The 16,659-nt window shown below is 37.1% G+C and overlaps 1 protein-coding gene across 2 annotated transcripts in view; it reads right to left on the minus strand.

The window, feature by feature from the left end:
* The window catches only part of LOC149802465 (cAMP-dependent protein kinase regulatory subunit-like), a 255,972-nt gene that overhangs the window by 41,158 nt on the left and 198,155 nt on the right, over positions 1-16,659 (minus strand). For both annotated transcript variants that reach the window (XR_016420033.1, XM_089951712.1), the window contains exon 9: positions 7,256-7,377. Coding sequence is in view for 1 of the 2 variants with exons in the window: in XM_089951712.1 (XP_089807838.1) it covers positions 7,256-7,377 (122 nt within the window). In the remaining variant the exon portion in view is untranslated. The remainder of the gene's footprint in view (positions 1-7,255; positions 7,378-16,659) is intronic.

The raw sequence follows: 16,659 nt of genomic DNA on the forward strand, positions 1-16,659 counted from the left end.
GACAGACTGTCACTGCATGATGAAGAGACCATTCTGTAAGAACTAACTTGCTTGCCTGGGACAGACTGATGTCTGCCAGAATGTTTTTCTTCCCTGGACTGCAATGAACAATGAGTGTATCCCTTCTAACTGTGTCCAACAAAGAAGGTTACAGACTTCCACACTGAGAAAAGTACCTACTTGTTGTCTGAGGTACGCAACCACCGATGTGTTGTCTGAGGAGATCAAGATGCAACACCTTCTGACATGGTCTTTGCAAATGTTTGGAACAAAGAACACAGCTTTCATTTCTAAATTGTTTATGTGTTTTCCTGTGACCAATGGCCATGAAGAAATACTCCTTCTGGCTTGAAATGAGCCCCCCTAACCCAAATCTAATGCATCGGTGTACAGACAGGCATAAGGTACTGGGGCATGCAGCAAATAATCTTAATTGTATCATTGATAATAAGCCTTATTTTCCTTTTTTGGGGACCAGAAATATCTGGGAGTAGAAAGCTGTGAGTGGATATTCTGAACCCTCTCCACCGCTCCCTTCCAAGGAAAGGTGTGCACTTCTTTCTTTAATTTAAAAAACATTTGATTGATGGAATAATGTGAGTGTCCTTGAAGACATTTGATTGATGGAATAATGTGAGTGTCCTTGAAGAGATTTCTATGAAGCTTAGACATAAATCCTCCTTCATAATACAAAGGACCCGCTGATCAACCAGGCCTCCAAAAAGAGGGCTAATCAAGTACTATCTGTAATAAAGGAAGAGATATGCACTACAGGAGAGGTGAGGTGTCCCTAGGGATGACCTCTCTTTCCCACTTTCATCTCCTTGGAGAAGGGAAAATCAAAATGGACTGCCTTCCCCTGCCTTTACCTCTCCACCTATTTTGTCATTTTTATGGAATGACTTTGTTGTTGTGATTTCGTATTTTGTTTTAGTGAGGCTGACCACATGTGCAGACACTATAAACAGTTTTGACCTATGTTGTTGCGCCATAAAGGTCTGAGAGGTAACAGTTTAAATGAGATCGCCAAATAAAGTCTATGAATCAAGGAGTGTAGACCTCAGAAACATTTTGCAATATTGAAGCAACAACTTTAAAGAGTCTGATGCAATTTCTCAACACAGATGAAGATCTCATCTGATAATACCACTGCTGTAGACTTTGCTAGATGAAGATCTCATCTGACAATGCCACTGCCGTAGACACTGCTAGATGAAGATCTCATATGACAATGCCACTGCCGTAAGCAATGCTAGATGAAGATCTCGTCTGACACTGCGTGTTGCAAAGTATTTTCCATAGACTCTAACAGACACTGTGTGTTGCAAAGTATTTTCCACAGACTCTAACTGACATTGCGTGTTGCAAAGTATTTTCCATAGACTCTGACACTGTGTGTTGTAAAGTATTTTCCACAGACTCTAACACTGTGTGTTGTAAAGTATTTTCCACAGACTCTAACAGACACTGCGTGTTGCAAAGTATTTTCCATAGACTCTAACAAACACTGCATGTTCCAAAGTATTTTCCATAGACTCTAACAGACACTGCGTGTTGCAAAGTATTTTCCATAGACTCTAACTGACACTGCATGTTGCAAAGCATTTTCCATAGATTCTAACAGACACTGTGTGTTGCAAAGTATTTTCCATAGACTCTAACAGACACTGTGTGTTGCAAAGTATTTTCCATAGACTCTAACAGACACTGCATGTTGCAAAGTATTTTCCACAGACTCTAACAAACACTGCATGTTGCAAAGTATTTTCCACAGACTCTAACAGACACTGCATGTTGCAAAGTATTTTCCATAGACTCTAACAGACACTGCATGTTGCAAAGTATTTTCCATGGACTCTAACAAACACTGCATGTTGCAAAGTATTTTCCATAGACTCTAACAGACACTGCGTGTTGCAAAGTATCTTCCACAGACTCTAACAGACACTGCGTGTTGCAAAGTATTTTCCATAGACTCTAACAGACACTGTGTGTTGCAAAGTATTTTCCATGGACTCTAACAGACACTGCGTGTTGCAAAGTATTTTCCATGGACTCTAACAGACACTGCATGTTGCAAAGTATTTTCCATAGACTCTAACAGACACTGCATGTTGCAAAGTATTTTCCATGGACTCTAACAGACACTGCAAGAAAACAGGTGATACTGATTCTTCCTTCTGTCAAATTGAAGGAAGATGCTGAAAACAGGTGACACTGATTCTTCCTTCTGTAAAGTTGAAGGAAGATGCTGAAAACAGGTGACACTGATTCTTCCTTCTGTAAAGTTGAAGGAAGATGCTGAAAACAGGTGACACTGATTCTTCCTTCTGTAAAGTTGAAGGAAGATGCTGAAAGCATGTGAAGCTATAGACATTAATGACTCTAAAGCCTCCAAGGATTTAACTACTGAGAGGTGAGCAAAAGAATCCACTGAAATGAACACTTGTGAAACTTTAGCATCCAAGTGGTCATGGGTTGGTCAATAGCCAGGCAGGTGATTGGGCTTAATAGCTCAAGGTTGATGTTAAGGGTCTCCTATTCCGAAACTGGAGAAATGTAACCTGAATGATCCCTCTGCTGGGAAGGCAAGGAAGTAGGGCCATGTCTATTCTGCATCTCAGGAAGCAACAGAATTGTCCTCAATGGGTGTCATGTCAGGAGAGTAAGAAACTCTTCTCAACTCTCTTTGGTCTCTTAGCAGGAGGAGGATTAACCCTCACCTCCCTTGACAACATTTTCCTTAGAACTTGTGATGGTGGTCTGACCTCGTCACTCATATACACAGGCAGCCACATGGTAGAGGCTGTTCTCTCCGTTGAAGAGGGAAGTTTCATATACCAAAAGGATTGAAAGGGAACATGGAAAAGGAAGGGACATTGATCCGATTCCTTGCCTGGAAGCATGTCTAAATGCATGCTGTTTCCCTGTGGTGTGACAACTATGTAAAGCATCAAAAGTGGGGTATTCAAACCTTGCACTAGACCTAGATCTGGCATGTCTTGTATCTGGTCTGTCTGTAGTGGCTGGTCAATGACAATCTAGATTTGAGAAAACTTCCTCAGAACTAAAAGAGTTTGTACAACAGCTAAACCTCTTGGGTTTGTATGATTTACTTCAGATACTGTAAAGATCTTGCATTTTGCTGGGAGGAGTGAAGGTTCTCCATATTTGGGTTCAGTGTAACGCACCCCAGAGTTATTAACTTCGTTTTTGGTCAGTGCTACCCAGCCCTCCTGTAGTTGGGGGGAGTGCAATCAGACCCAGCAAGTTGACTGCCTTTAGTAATAGAAGCTGCCCTTTCAGAAGATACACTATCATGCTTCAAGATGGTGCTGCTGCTCCTCCTTTTATTTGGGGGGGGGGGGGGCAGCACACTCAAACACTGAGCAATATCTGTTACTATCTCAGTGTAGTAACACTATTTTTCTCCTGAAAGATGCTATCTTTCCCTTGTTTTATAAGGGGAGATGATCCCTTTAGAAATCTCTGTTACTACCTCACAGGCAGCACCAGTATTTCTTTCTAAGTGAGATTTAATTGATCCAGAAAGGGAAGAACATGCATTCTTCTTCAGACTTGTTTGATGGCTTTCAGCAAGGTCCCAAGTATCATCTAACCATAGGCAACACATGGGACATCCATTCATGTACATTCTGTACATGATAAACAAGTTAAGTGAATATCCAATAGGCATTTCTTATTCCCATGCTTACTACTAACTGTTTGACATATTGAAAAATTATCATTTGGAAACAAGAAACAATAAGACTCAGTAATGGTGACATAATAACAAGGGTCTTGTAGTACCACCTGCTTAATGTTTGTTTTTGTATTGTATGTTTATTCTATTTATAAACACCAGAACATCATTTTTGTGTTGCAGTAATGTTTCCCACCACTAATACACCTTAAAGGGGTCTAGAATCTATTGATAAGAAAATGTTATGAGATTCAGTGTCATTGACACGTTACAGTATTGATAAACAACTGTTATGAGATTCAGTGTCATGGACACATTACAGTATTGATAAACAACTGTTATGAGATTCAGTGTCATGGACACGTTACAGTATTGATAAACAACTGTTATGAGATTCAGTGTCATGGACACATTACAGCATTGATAAACAACTGTTATGAGACTCAGTGTCATGGACGCGTTACAGTATTGATAAACAACTGTTTATGAGATTCAGTGTCATGGAGGCATTACAGTACTGATAAACAACTGTTTATGAGATTCAGTGTCATGGACGCGTTACAGTACTGATAAACAACTGTTTATGAGATTCAGTGTCATGGACGCGTTACAGTACTGATAAACAACTGTTTATAAGATTCAGTGTCATGGAGGCATTACAGTACTGATAAACAACTGTTATGAGATTCAGTGTCATGGACGCGTTACAGTATTGATAAACAACTGTTTATGAGATTCAGTGTCATGGACGCGTTACAGTATTGATAAACAACTGTTTATGAGATTCAGTGTCATGGAGGCATTACAGTACTGATAAACAACTGTTTATGAGATTCAGTGTCATGGACGCGTTACAGTACTGATAAACAACTGTTTATGAGATTCAGTGTCATGGACGCGTTACAGTACTGATAAACAACTGTTTATGAGATTCAGTGTCATGGACGCGTTACAGTATTGATAAACAACTGTTTATGAGATTCAGTGTCATGGACGCATTACAGTACTGATAAACAACTGTTTATGAGATTCAGTGTCATGGATGCGTTACAGTATTGATAAACAACTGTTTATGAGATTCAATTTCATGGACACGTTGCAGTATTGATAAACAACTGTTATGAGATTCAGTGTCACGGGCACATTACAGTATTGATTTACAGTATTGATAAACAACTGTTATGAGATTCAGTGTCATGGGCACATTACAGTATTGACAAACAACTGTTATGAGATTCAGTGTCACGGACGCATTACAGTACTGATAAACAACTGTTATGAGATTCAGTGTCACGGACGCGTTACAGTATTGATAAACAACTGTTATGAGATTCAGTGTCACGGACGCGTTACAGTACTGATAAACAACTGTTTATGAGATTCAGTGTCATGGAGGCATTACAGTACTGATAAACAACTGTTTATGAGATTCAGTGTCATGGACGCGTTACAGTACTGATAAACAACTGTTTATGAGATTCAGTGTCATGGACGCGTTACAGTATTGATAAACAACTGTTTATGAGATTCAGTGTCATGGACGCGTTACAGTATTGATAAACAACTGTTTATGAGATTCAGTGTCATGGAGGCATTACAGTACTGATAAACAACTGTTTATGAGATTCAGTGTCATGGACGCGTTACAGTACTGATAAACAACTGTTTATGAGATTCAGTGTCATGGACGCGTTACAGTACTGATAAACAACTGTTTATGAGATTCAGTGTCATGGACGCGTTACAGTATTGATAAACAACTGTTTATGAGATTCAGTGTCATGGACGCATTACAGTACTGATAAACAACTGTTTATGAGATTCAGTGTCATGGATGCGTTACAGTATTGATAAACAACTGTTTATGAGATTCAATGTCATGGACACGTTGCAGTATTGATCAACAACTGTTATGAGATTCAGTGTCATGGGTACATTACAGTATTGATTTACAGTATTGATAAACAACTGTTATGAGATTCAGTGTCATGGGCACATTACAGTATTGACAAACAACTGTTATGAGATTCAGTGTCACGGACGCGTTACAGTACTGATAAACAACTGTTATGAGATTCAGTGTCACGGACGCGTTACAGTATTGATAAACAACTGTTATGAGATTCAGTGTCATGGACGCGTTACAGTACTGATAAACAACTGTTATGAGATTCAGTGTCATGGGCACATTACAGTATTGATAAACAACTGTTATGAGATTCAGTGTCATGGATGCTTTACAGTATTGATAAACAACTGTTATGAGATTCAGTGTCATGGACGCTTTACAGTATTGATAAACAACTGCTGAGATTCAGTGTCATGGACACATTACAGTATTAACTGTATTATCCAAATCCCTTAATGTAAAACTGTTGTAAAGGGATAATTTTCAAGAACCCAAATTAGTAAGTACTTATTACTACCACAATGTCTCACACTCCTTTATGCCAGGAGAAGAATGGGTGGGTGGCTATGAACACTGCACATATGAAAGTTATCAATGTTAATTTTGTCAATTTTAGAAATTTGATAAATACAGATCATAGGGTTAACGTTCGCTATAAAGAACTATCAATGACAAGTCTGGGTTATCAGCACAAAACCACTGCATTTGCACATATTTTCTCTTCATTACGTTTTAATGTGTTGACTCAGTGGTTGTTTGGAAAAGAATGAGCATGCACTAAAGAGCATGGACTGGTGACGTAGATCAGACTGGATCAATGTTCCTAGAAATCTCAACAGAGCATGGACTGATAACGTAGATCAGACTGGATCGATGTTCTTAGAGATCTCTATAGAGCATGGACTGATGATGTAGATCAGACTATATCGATGTTATTAGAAATCTCTATATAGCATGGACTGATGACGTAGATCTGACTGGGTCAATGTTCTTATAAATCTCTATAGAGCATGGATTGATGACGTAGATCAGACTGGATCGATGTTCTTAGAAATCTCTAAAGAGCATGTGCTGATGACATAGATCAAACTGGGTCAATCCACATATTCAGATATCTCTAGAACAGGGAGATGAGTTGGTACATCAAGCACAGACAAGGTATTTAAATGTGGACAGGTAAAGCCTAATAATAATGACAGGTAAGCTATTATGAACATAAAAATGTTTAATCCACTCATGATTTCATTGTTTGAGTTCATTATTTATCATTCTGCATTTGTCATTTGCACCCTCAGTTGTCTTACAAGTGCATTCATCATTTCATTTGCATATTTTTTAGATGCTACAGATATCTTTCTCTCTCTCTCTCTCTCAAACACACACACATGCACACACACACACACATTCTGCATTTGGTTTGCATTCATCTGTATTCTGTCTTCATTTCAGTGGTAAAACTACCCTTGTCTATAGCAGATATTTTCTTGTCATATTTGATCAAATTCTGTCAAGCAGACCCTAAGAGAAAGTGGTTTTATGTTTTTTCTATATTTCACAGCCGCATTCATATTTGAAGCCACATCATATTTGCAGTATAGAAGCATTTGTTGTTATGGTAATAAGAATAAGAAATATTTCTATACCTCCACAATGATGAAGAAGTCATCCCCAGGCTCACCCTGCCTGACAATTTCTTGCCCTTCTTCAAACTGGACTGGTTCAAGAGAATCTGCTACAGTCAAACGTTCCCACTTGTCAAGGTTTTCTGTCCATGGAGAAAAAAATATATATTTTATGATTTAAACATCCTACATTGACCTGTCACAAATATGTAACATATGAACAGTGATTATCTGACACAAGAGTAATATGTCACTCTGACCTGTCACATATCTGTAACAATCTGAACAGTGATTGCCTTGTGTAACATGTCACACACTGACCTTTCACATATCTGTAACAATCTGAACAGTGATTGCCTAGTGTAACATGTCACATTGACCTGTCACATATCTGTAACAATCTGAACAGTGATTGCCTAGTGTAAGAGTAACATGCCACACTTACCTAACTGTCACAAATCTGTTAAAATCTGAACAGTGATTACCTAGTGTAAGAGTAACATGCCACACTTACCTACCTGTCACAAATCTGTTAAAATCTGAACAGTGATTGCCTAGTGTAAGAGTAACATGCCACACTTACCTAACTGTCACATATCTGTTAAAATCTGAACAGTGATTGCCTAGTGTAATATGTCACATTGACCTGTCACATATCTGTAACAATCTGAACAGTGATTGCCTAGTGTAAGAGTAACATGCCACACTTACCTAACTGTCACATATCTGTTAAAATCTGAACAGTGATTGCCTAGTGTAATATGTCACATTGACCTGTCACAAATCTGTTAAAATCTGAACAGTGATTACCTAGTGTAAGAGTAACATGCCACACTTACCTAACTGTCACATATCTGTTAAAATCTGAACAGTGATTGCCTAGTGTAATATGTCACATTGACCTGTCACATATCTGTAACAATCTGAACAGTGATTGCCTAGTGTAAGAGTAACATGCTGCACTTACCTGTCACATATCTGTTAAAATCTGAACAGTGATTGCCTAGTGTAATATGTCACATTGACCTGTCACAAATCTGTTAAAATCTGAACAGTGATTACCTAGTGTAAGAGTAACATGCCACACTTACCTAACTGTCACATATCTGTTAAAATCTGAACAGTGATTGCCTAGTGTAATATGTCACATTGACCTGTCACAAATCTGTTAAAATCTGAACAGTGATTACCTAGAGTAAGAGTAACATGCCACACTTACCTAACTGTCACATATCTGTTAAAATCTGAACAGTGATTGCCTAGTGTAATATGTCACATTGACCTGTCACATATCTGTTAAAATCTGAACAGTGATTACCTAGAGTAAGAGTAGTGTTATCTCAATAACATAATAAAGTCTAAATAAATACATTTCCCCACTCCCTTTCAAGAGTCAACATTCTGAAGTGCAAAGCAAATACATTTTTGCATTATTTCTCAATCATTCACGAAAGCATGTTTATAAAAAAATAAAAATAAAAACAATATTGCAAGTATGCAGGTAAATGCTCCCTCCCAAAACCCGAATAGTACTTGGATTCTTGGTTGTAGGTTTCGTCTAAAGTACCATTTTAGTTTATAAGAGGTTTATTCTTCAAGGGGCTTTTACTTCATACAGATGCAACAAATTTTAAACTGAGTATAAGTTACTTCTTCATACCTCAAACATACAAACAATGTATTCCCTAACTGTGAATTCATAAATGAAAATCATAAATACTGCACCATAGTTTACTAGCAAACATTAATCCTGTAACCAGTAGGAATATATTTGGCACTGATGACAATATACAGACTGGTATGCTGGATTGAATCAGCAGAAATGGGAATTAAGTCTTGTAAAGAGATAGGCCATGGCTGGTGACCCAGGCTGGCCAGGACAGTAGTTGAACCTATTACAATTGATTGTTAGTCTAAGACAGGGGTCTCGAGATGCATCCACATACCAGTATTTCAAAAGAGTGGGCGAAATAGAGTCCTAAATAATGAGGGTGTAACATATAATTAAAAATAAGTATAAAAATAGGTCATAGTGACCTACTTTTCATAAAGACAAGTTTCTATTGAGATGTATCCACATATTCATTTCCATCAGTGCAGGAGTATATGGTTTAATGGCAGGTCAGCACAATAAAGGTTATATGTAGCTCATTATAAACTAAGTTCTAAAAAAATGTAAAAAATAAAGAATTACACAAAAAAACTTGAGGATAATAAATGCTTCTAAATAAATATAAATATGTAGTATTAACACATAAAAGATAAAAGTAAGATTCCAAAATTCTGTAAGTAAAATGAAAGAAAAGTTACCATATAAAATCCATTAAAGAAAGGGACAATTTTTTTTATATAAATGATATTCCCTCAGAGATTTTTACTCTTGCTACCTCATCATAATGTATCTCAATTAAGTTCAACATGCAAAGTGATTTCTTGATATGCACATCTTTAAATGACCATAACATTTACCATGTTTCATAGTGATCCACTGAAAACTGGGATTCTAGTTACTTCACAAGATTTGCCATACACCATGTTTCATAGTGATCCACTGAAAACTGGGATTCTAATTACTTCACAAGATTTGCCATACATCATGTTTCATAGTGATCCATTAAAAACTGGGGTTCTAGTTGATTCACAAGATTTGCCACACACCATGTTTCATAGCGATCCATTGAAAACTGGGATTCTAGTTACTTCACAAGATTTGCCATACACCATGTTTCATAGTGATCCATTGAAAACTGGGATTCTATTTGCTTCACAAGATTTGCCATACACCATGTTTCATAGCAATCCATTGAAAACTGGGATTCTAGTTACTGCACAAGATTTGCCATACACCATGTTTCATAGTGATTCATTGAAAACTGGGATTCTAGTTACTTCACAAGATTTGACATACACCATAGTGATCCACTGAAAACCGGGATTCTAGTTGCTTCACAAGATTTGCCATACACTGCATCCTAATGTCAGTCAAAAGGAACAATAATTCTTGTGGAAGGAATGTGATTTGTCAAAAGGAACAATAACTCTTGTGGAAGCAATGTGATTTATCAAAAGCAACAATAACTCTTGTGGAAGCAATGTGATTTGTCAAAAGCAACAATAACTCTTATGGAAGGAATGTGATTTGTCAAAAGCAACAATAACTCTTGTGGAAGGAATGTGATTTGTCAAAAGGAACAATAACTCTTGTGGAAGCAATGTGATTTGTCAAAAGAAACAATTACTCTTGTGGAAGGAATGTGATTTATCAAAAGCAACAATTACTCTTGTGGAAGGAATGTGATTTGTCAAAAGGAACAATTACTCTTGTGGAAGGAATGTGATTTGTCAAAAGGAACAATAACTCTTGTGGAAGCAATGTGATTTATCAAAAGCAACAATTACTCTTGTGGAAGGAATGTGATTTGTCAAAAGGAACAATTACTCTTGTGGAAGGAATGTGATTTATCAAAAGCAACAATTACTCTTGTGGAAGGAATGTGATTTGTCAAAAGGAACAATTACTCTTGTGGAAGCAATGTGATTTGTCAAAAGGAACAATTACTCTTGTGGAAGGAATGTGATTTATCAAAAGGAACAATAACTCTTGTGGAAGGAATGTGATTTGTCAAAAGGAACAATAACTCTTGTGGAAAGAATGTGATTTGCGAACAAGTTCATCTTCAGATGATGACCATAATATTGACCGAGTTTTGTGGCAATCCATAAAAACTGGGGGTCAAGTTTGTTCACAAGTGTATGTGTTGGATGGTTGAACAGATGGATTCCTACATTTCCCTGCCTCTAAAGGTGAATTTTGTAAAACTGTAACCCTGACTTGACATTGAGCCAGACATGTATCTTTAAAGTATAAACATCAGTATAATATCACACAAAAATGCCAATATATACAGCTTAACGTTCACAGTGACATCATGAAAATATAAAAGTCATTCAAACAGTAAATACATTTGGTATGTTTGATTTACTCTCCTTGAGAAACATCCACATACCAATTTTCATCATTGTATGTGATACATATCAAGGGTGTAATAAATGAATAGGTCAAAATATAAAACTTACTCAAGTGTGAAATCTAGCTAATAATGATCTTATTTCATATGGAAGGATCTCAAGAACACATTTACAGCTCAACTGAACAGTGTTACTGTGAGGGAACATTGTATATAATTAATTCCTGTACACTATACACCTTACTGAGTACATCATGTGTATCTGAACTGCAGCCCACAGGCTGCTTGTGATCCAGTCCTTCATATTGTGCAGCCTGTGGCCATGCAGGCAGTGTGCTTGAATATAAGCATTCAATTAACAGCAATCAATATTCCATTTTTCTGTATTACCTTCTGATAATGTTTTATGTATCTACTACAATATGTGACTGTATTATTTAACAACATTATTGCAGACATGTAACAAGAATGTCACTAGCATCATGTAAAAAAAATTTTTAGATTTTCATATTTAATTATTAAAATGTTCTTGCACATACAGCCTACAACCTTACGCATTTTATCTGTTTTGTCCCCCCAAAAAAGGTTACATGCCCCTAGTGAATATCCTGATTTGTCGTTGCATAATGCACCAGCACATCATTATAAACCAAACAAATGAACAACCTACATCTGATCTGAAATTGCACTGTGTACAGACTAAATCTGATCTGCCACTGCATTGTGTAAAGACAGACTACATCTGATCTGCCAGTGCATTATGTAAAGACAGACTACATCTGATTTGCCATTGCATTGTGTAAAGACAGACATCTGATCTGCCATTGCATTGTGTAAAGACATCTGATCTGCCAGTACAATGTGTCAAGACAGACTACATCTGATCTGCCAGTGTATTACGTAAAGACAGACTACATCTGATCTGCCATTGCACTGTATAAAGACAGACTACATCTGATCTGCCAGTGTGTTATGTGAGGACAGACTACATCTGATCTGCCAATGCATTGTGTAAAGACACACATCTGATCTGCCAGTACATTATGTAAAGACAGACTACATCTGATCTGCCAGTGTGTTATGTCAAGACAGACTACATCTGATCTGCCACTGCACTGTGTAGACAGACTACATCTGTTCTGCCAGTACATTATGTAAAGACAGACTGCATCTAATCTGCCAGTACAGTACGTACAGACAGACTACATCTGATCTGCCAGTGTGTTATGTGAGAACAGACTACATCTGATCTGCCAGTACAATATGAACAGAATACATCTGATCTGCCATTGCATTATGCAATGATAGACTGCATCAAGTACAATATGTAAAGTCAGACTACATCTGATCTGCCATTGCATTATGTACATACAGACTACATCTGATCTGCCAGATTGCATTAGGTAAAGACAGACAACATCTGATCTGCCAATGTGTTATGTAAAGACAGACTACATCTGATCTGCCAGTGTGTTATGTAAAGACAGACTACATCTGATCTGCCAGAGTGTTATGTAAAGACAGACTGCATCTGATCTGCCAGTGTGTTATGTAAAGACAGACAACATCTGATCTGCCAATGTGTTATGTAAAGACAGACTACATCTGATCTGCCAGTGTGTTATGTAAAGACAGACTACATCTGATCTGCCAGTGTGTTATGTACAGACAGACTACATCTGATCTGCCAGTCTAATATGTACTAACAGACTACATCTGATCTGCCAGTGTGTTATGTACAGACTAGATCTGATCTGCCAGTGTATTATGTACAGACTACATCTGATCTGTCAGTGTTATCTACAGACTATATCTGATCTGCCAGTGTATTATGTACAGACAGACTACATCTGATCTGCCAGTCAAATATGTACCGACAGACTACATCTGATCTGTCAGTGTGTTATGTAAAGACAGACTACATCTGATCTGCCAGTGTGTTATGTACAGACAGACTACATCTGATCTGCCAGTGTGTTATGTACAGACAGACTACATCTGATCTGCCAGTGTATTATGTACAGACTACATCTGATCTGTCAGTGTGTTATCTACAGACAGACTACATCTGATCTGCCAGTGTATTATGTACAGACAGACTACATCTGATCTGCCAGTCTAATATGTACCGACAGACTACATCTGATCTGTCAGTGTGTTATGTAAAGACAGACTACATCTGATCTGCCAGTGTGTTATGTAAAGACAGACTACATCTGATCTGCCAGTGTGTTATGTAATGACAGACTACATCTGATCTGCCAGTGTATTATGTACAGACAGACTACATCTGATCTGCCAGTGTATTATGTACAGACTACATCTGATCTGCCAGTGTGTTATGTACAGACAGACTACATCTGATCTGCCAGTGTGTTATGTACAGACTACATCTGATCTGCCAGTCTAATATGTACTGACAGACTACATCTGATCTGTCAGTGTGTTATGTAAAGACAGACTGCATCTGATCTGCCAGTGTGTTATGTAAAGACAGACTACATCTGATCTGCCAGTGTGTTATGTACAGACAGACTACATCTGATCTGTCAGTGTATTATGTACAGACTACATCTTATCTGCCAGTCTAATATGTACCGACAGACTACATCTGATCTGTCAGTGTGTTATGTACTGACAGACTGCATCTGATCTGCCAGTGTGTTATGTACAGAAAGACTACATCTGATCTACCAGTGTGTTATGTACAGACAGACTACATCTGATCTGCCAGTCTAATATGTACCGACAGACTACATCTGATCTGTCAGTGTTATGTACTGACAGACTGCATCTGATCTGCCAGTGTGTTATGTAAAGACAGACTACATCTGATCTGCCAGTGTGTTATGTACAGAAAGACTACATCTGATCTGCCAGTGTGTTATGTAAAGACAGACTACATCTGATCTGCCAGTGTGTTATGTAAAGACAGACTACATCTGATCTGCTATTGTGTTATGTATAGACAGACTACATCTGATCTGCCAGTGTGTTATGTACAGACAGACTACATCTGATCTGCCAGTCTAATATGTACCAACAGACTACATCTGATCTGTCAGTGTGTTATGTACCAACAGACTGCATTTGATCTGCCAGTGTGTTATGTAAAGACAGACTACATCTGATCTGTCAGTGTGTTATGTAAAGACAGACTACATCTGATCTGCCAGCGTGTTATGTAAAGACAGACTACATCTGATCTGTCAGTGTGTTATGTACAGACTACATCTGATCTGCCAGTGTGTTATGTACAGACAGACTACATCTGATCTGCCAATGTGTTATGCACAGAAAGATCTGAATTTAAGTATACTTAAGATTAATTAATATTAGCACTTGTTTCAGTTAATTTTATTAAGGGTAATAAACAAGACGTATATCAATCAAATGTGTTACCATTTTCTACTGACAACATAATAAAGTGCTACTAAAATAGTGTTTATCATGCTCTACAAGCTTTTACAATCTGACATCATTTTTGCTGCATGACAGACTGGTGCTTTAATTTCTCATTCATTACATAATAAAAACATTGGTTCCAGTCTAATGCTTAAGGAAGCAGTTTCAGAAGAACAACATCTGGGGTCCTAGTACATTAAAATAAAGCACATTTAGGTCAATTTTCCCATGAAACAACTTTATATTGCAGAATACGCAAAACCAGACAAAACCAAATTACAAAGCACAGAGTAGAGACAGACCAAGTACTGTTCATACAAAATGATCAGCAATGGGATAAACCCACTGAAAACTGTAAAACAGAAGTAACACTGTTCCAGCCACAAGGGATATTTACAATATCATTAATGTTGACTGATCTTTCTGTGGTGGATTGTATTTCCATACTTTAACATACAACTGATCAATCATTGAGGAATAAACTTAAGAGAAGAAAAAAAATATAAGTACATGTAAGCAACCATTTTTTAGTGTGACAATGAATCACACATAGGAAATGAATAAGAAGGACAAGATCCTGAAAGATACTCTTCTACTGTAGTTACTAAAGTAGAAAACTGGTCACAGTAACCTGCTGTCAGACACAGGGATAAGAAAGTCCAAAATGCCTATCAGGAATCTTTTCCCAATTATAAATTATACAGTGTTTTGATTCACAAACAATACCAAAATTAAAGTATTCAAATTTTATTTTATTTTTGCTACAGAAAACTGGTTCTGGGTACTACCATGAGTATTTACCTAAAAATCAAGTACAACTGCAAACTGCACAGACCCAGATCTGCTTTCCCATAATGCACTGAGGGAGCTGGATCTATACAGTTTGCTAAGAGTAACCAGTTGATAAGCAAGTACAGGTATTTCAAAGGGAAATAACTCAATATTTTCATTACTTTCATGCATCAACCAGACCCTGATTCTGGAAGTCCAAATCTAACCCGAAACTTGTCATGCCTGTAACAGTGCTACATATAATCAGTAGTCCTCAAAATCATCGCACTTGTAAAATATTATGACTGTAACCTGATGGTCAGAGAAATGATGTTAAATGCAAAAGAAATTGCACATACTTACACATGAAAAACAGGACACTGTTACCTACTTCTGCTAAAATTGGGTGTTAATCTCTCAAGATAAATGCACATTTAAATTAAGTTTCATAACTGTAAACTAACCAGTACAAGAGAAATGTAGCTACATTTAAAGTTAATGTAAACACAATAGTGCTAAATAGGGGCAAATACTGTCAGAAAAAACATATATTGCAATATGTCTGTCATATTCATAGTGTTAATTAAGCACATTATGAAATAAAGAGTATTTTCCTTACATGTCATTAACTCTGAATAAGAAAGTTAAAACATGTTCTTTATTTCACCAATACACTAAATATAATATTAAAATCACTGATTTGGAAAATAATAAACATAATGATGATTCTACCAACAATAAACAAATATGTTCAGAAGAGTTACAAAATTATTTTCCTCATTAATGTGGTCTTTAAGTCAACAAAATCAAATGATTCTCAGACTCATATCTTGCAGTAAAATCATCAAATGGGGAAAAAATAAGAAAGAACACTGCTCTCTCTCTCATAATGAAATGGAATAAAAATAAGCAAGAACGCAGCTCTCATTATGAACTGAGTGAGAATGTTTTGTACCAAACTGAGATATATACTGAGAACAATGTTATATATCAAACCGTGGCATAGCAGAAAAGATCAAATTCTTTTGAAACAAGCATGTATTGATAAGAAATAAAGATAACACTAAGCTTCATGTTGTTTTCATTCAATAAATACTGATATAAACTGGAATGGTTTTCGTCATGGGGTCTATAGTGGTACTGTATTATAACTCGAACTGCATTATAACAAAGCATGTGTACCGTTCTGGTGGCCTAGTGGTTAGAGCGTCCGCCCCGGATGCGGGAGGTCGTGGGTTCGATCCCCGGCCGAGTCATACCAAAGACTTAACAAAATGGTAC

This window comes from Sinohyriopsis cumingii, chromosome 3 (genome assembly GCF_028554795.1).
Source record: "Sinohyriopsis cumingii isolate HCF-2022 chromosome 3, ASM2855479v2, whole genome shotgun sequence".
Classification (NCBI taxonomy): domain Eukaryota; kingdom Metazoa; phylum Mollusca; class Bivalvia; order Unionida; family Unionidae; genus Sinohyriopsis; species Sinohyriopsis cumingii.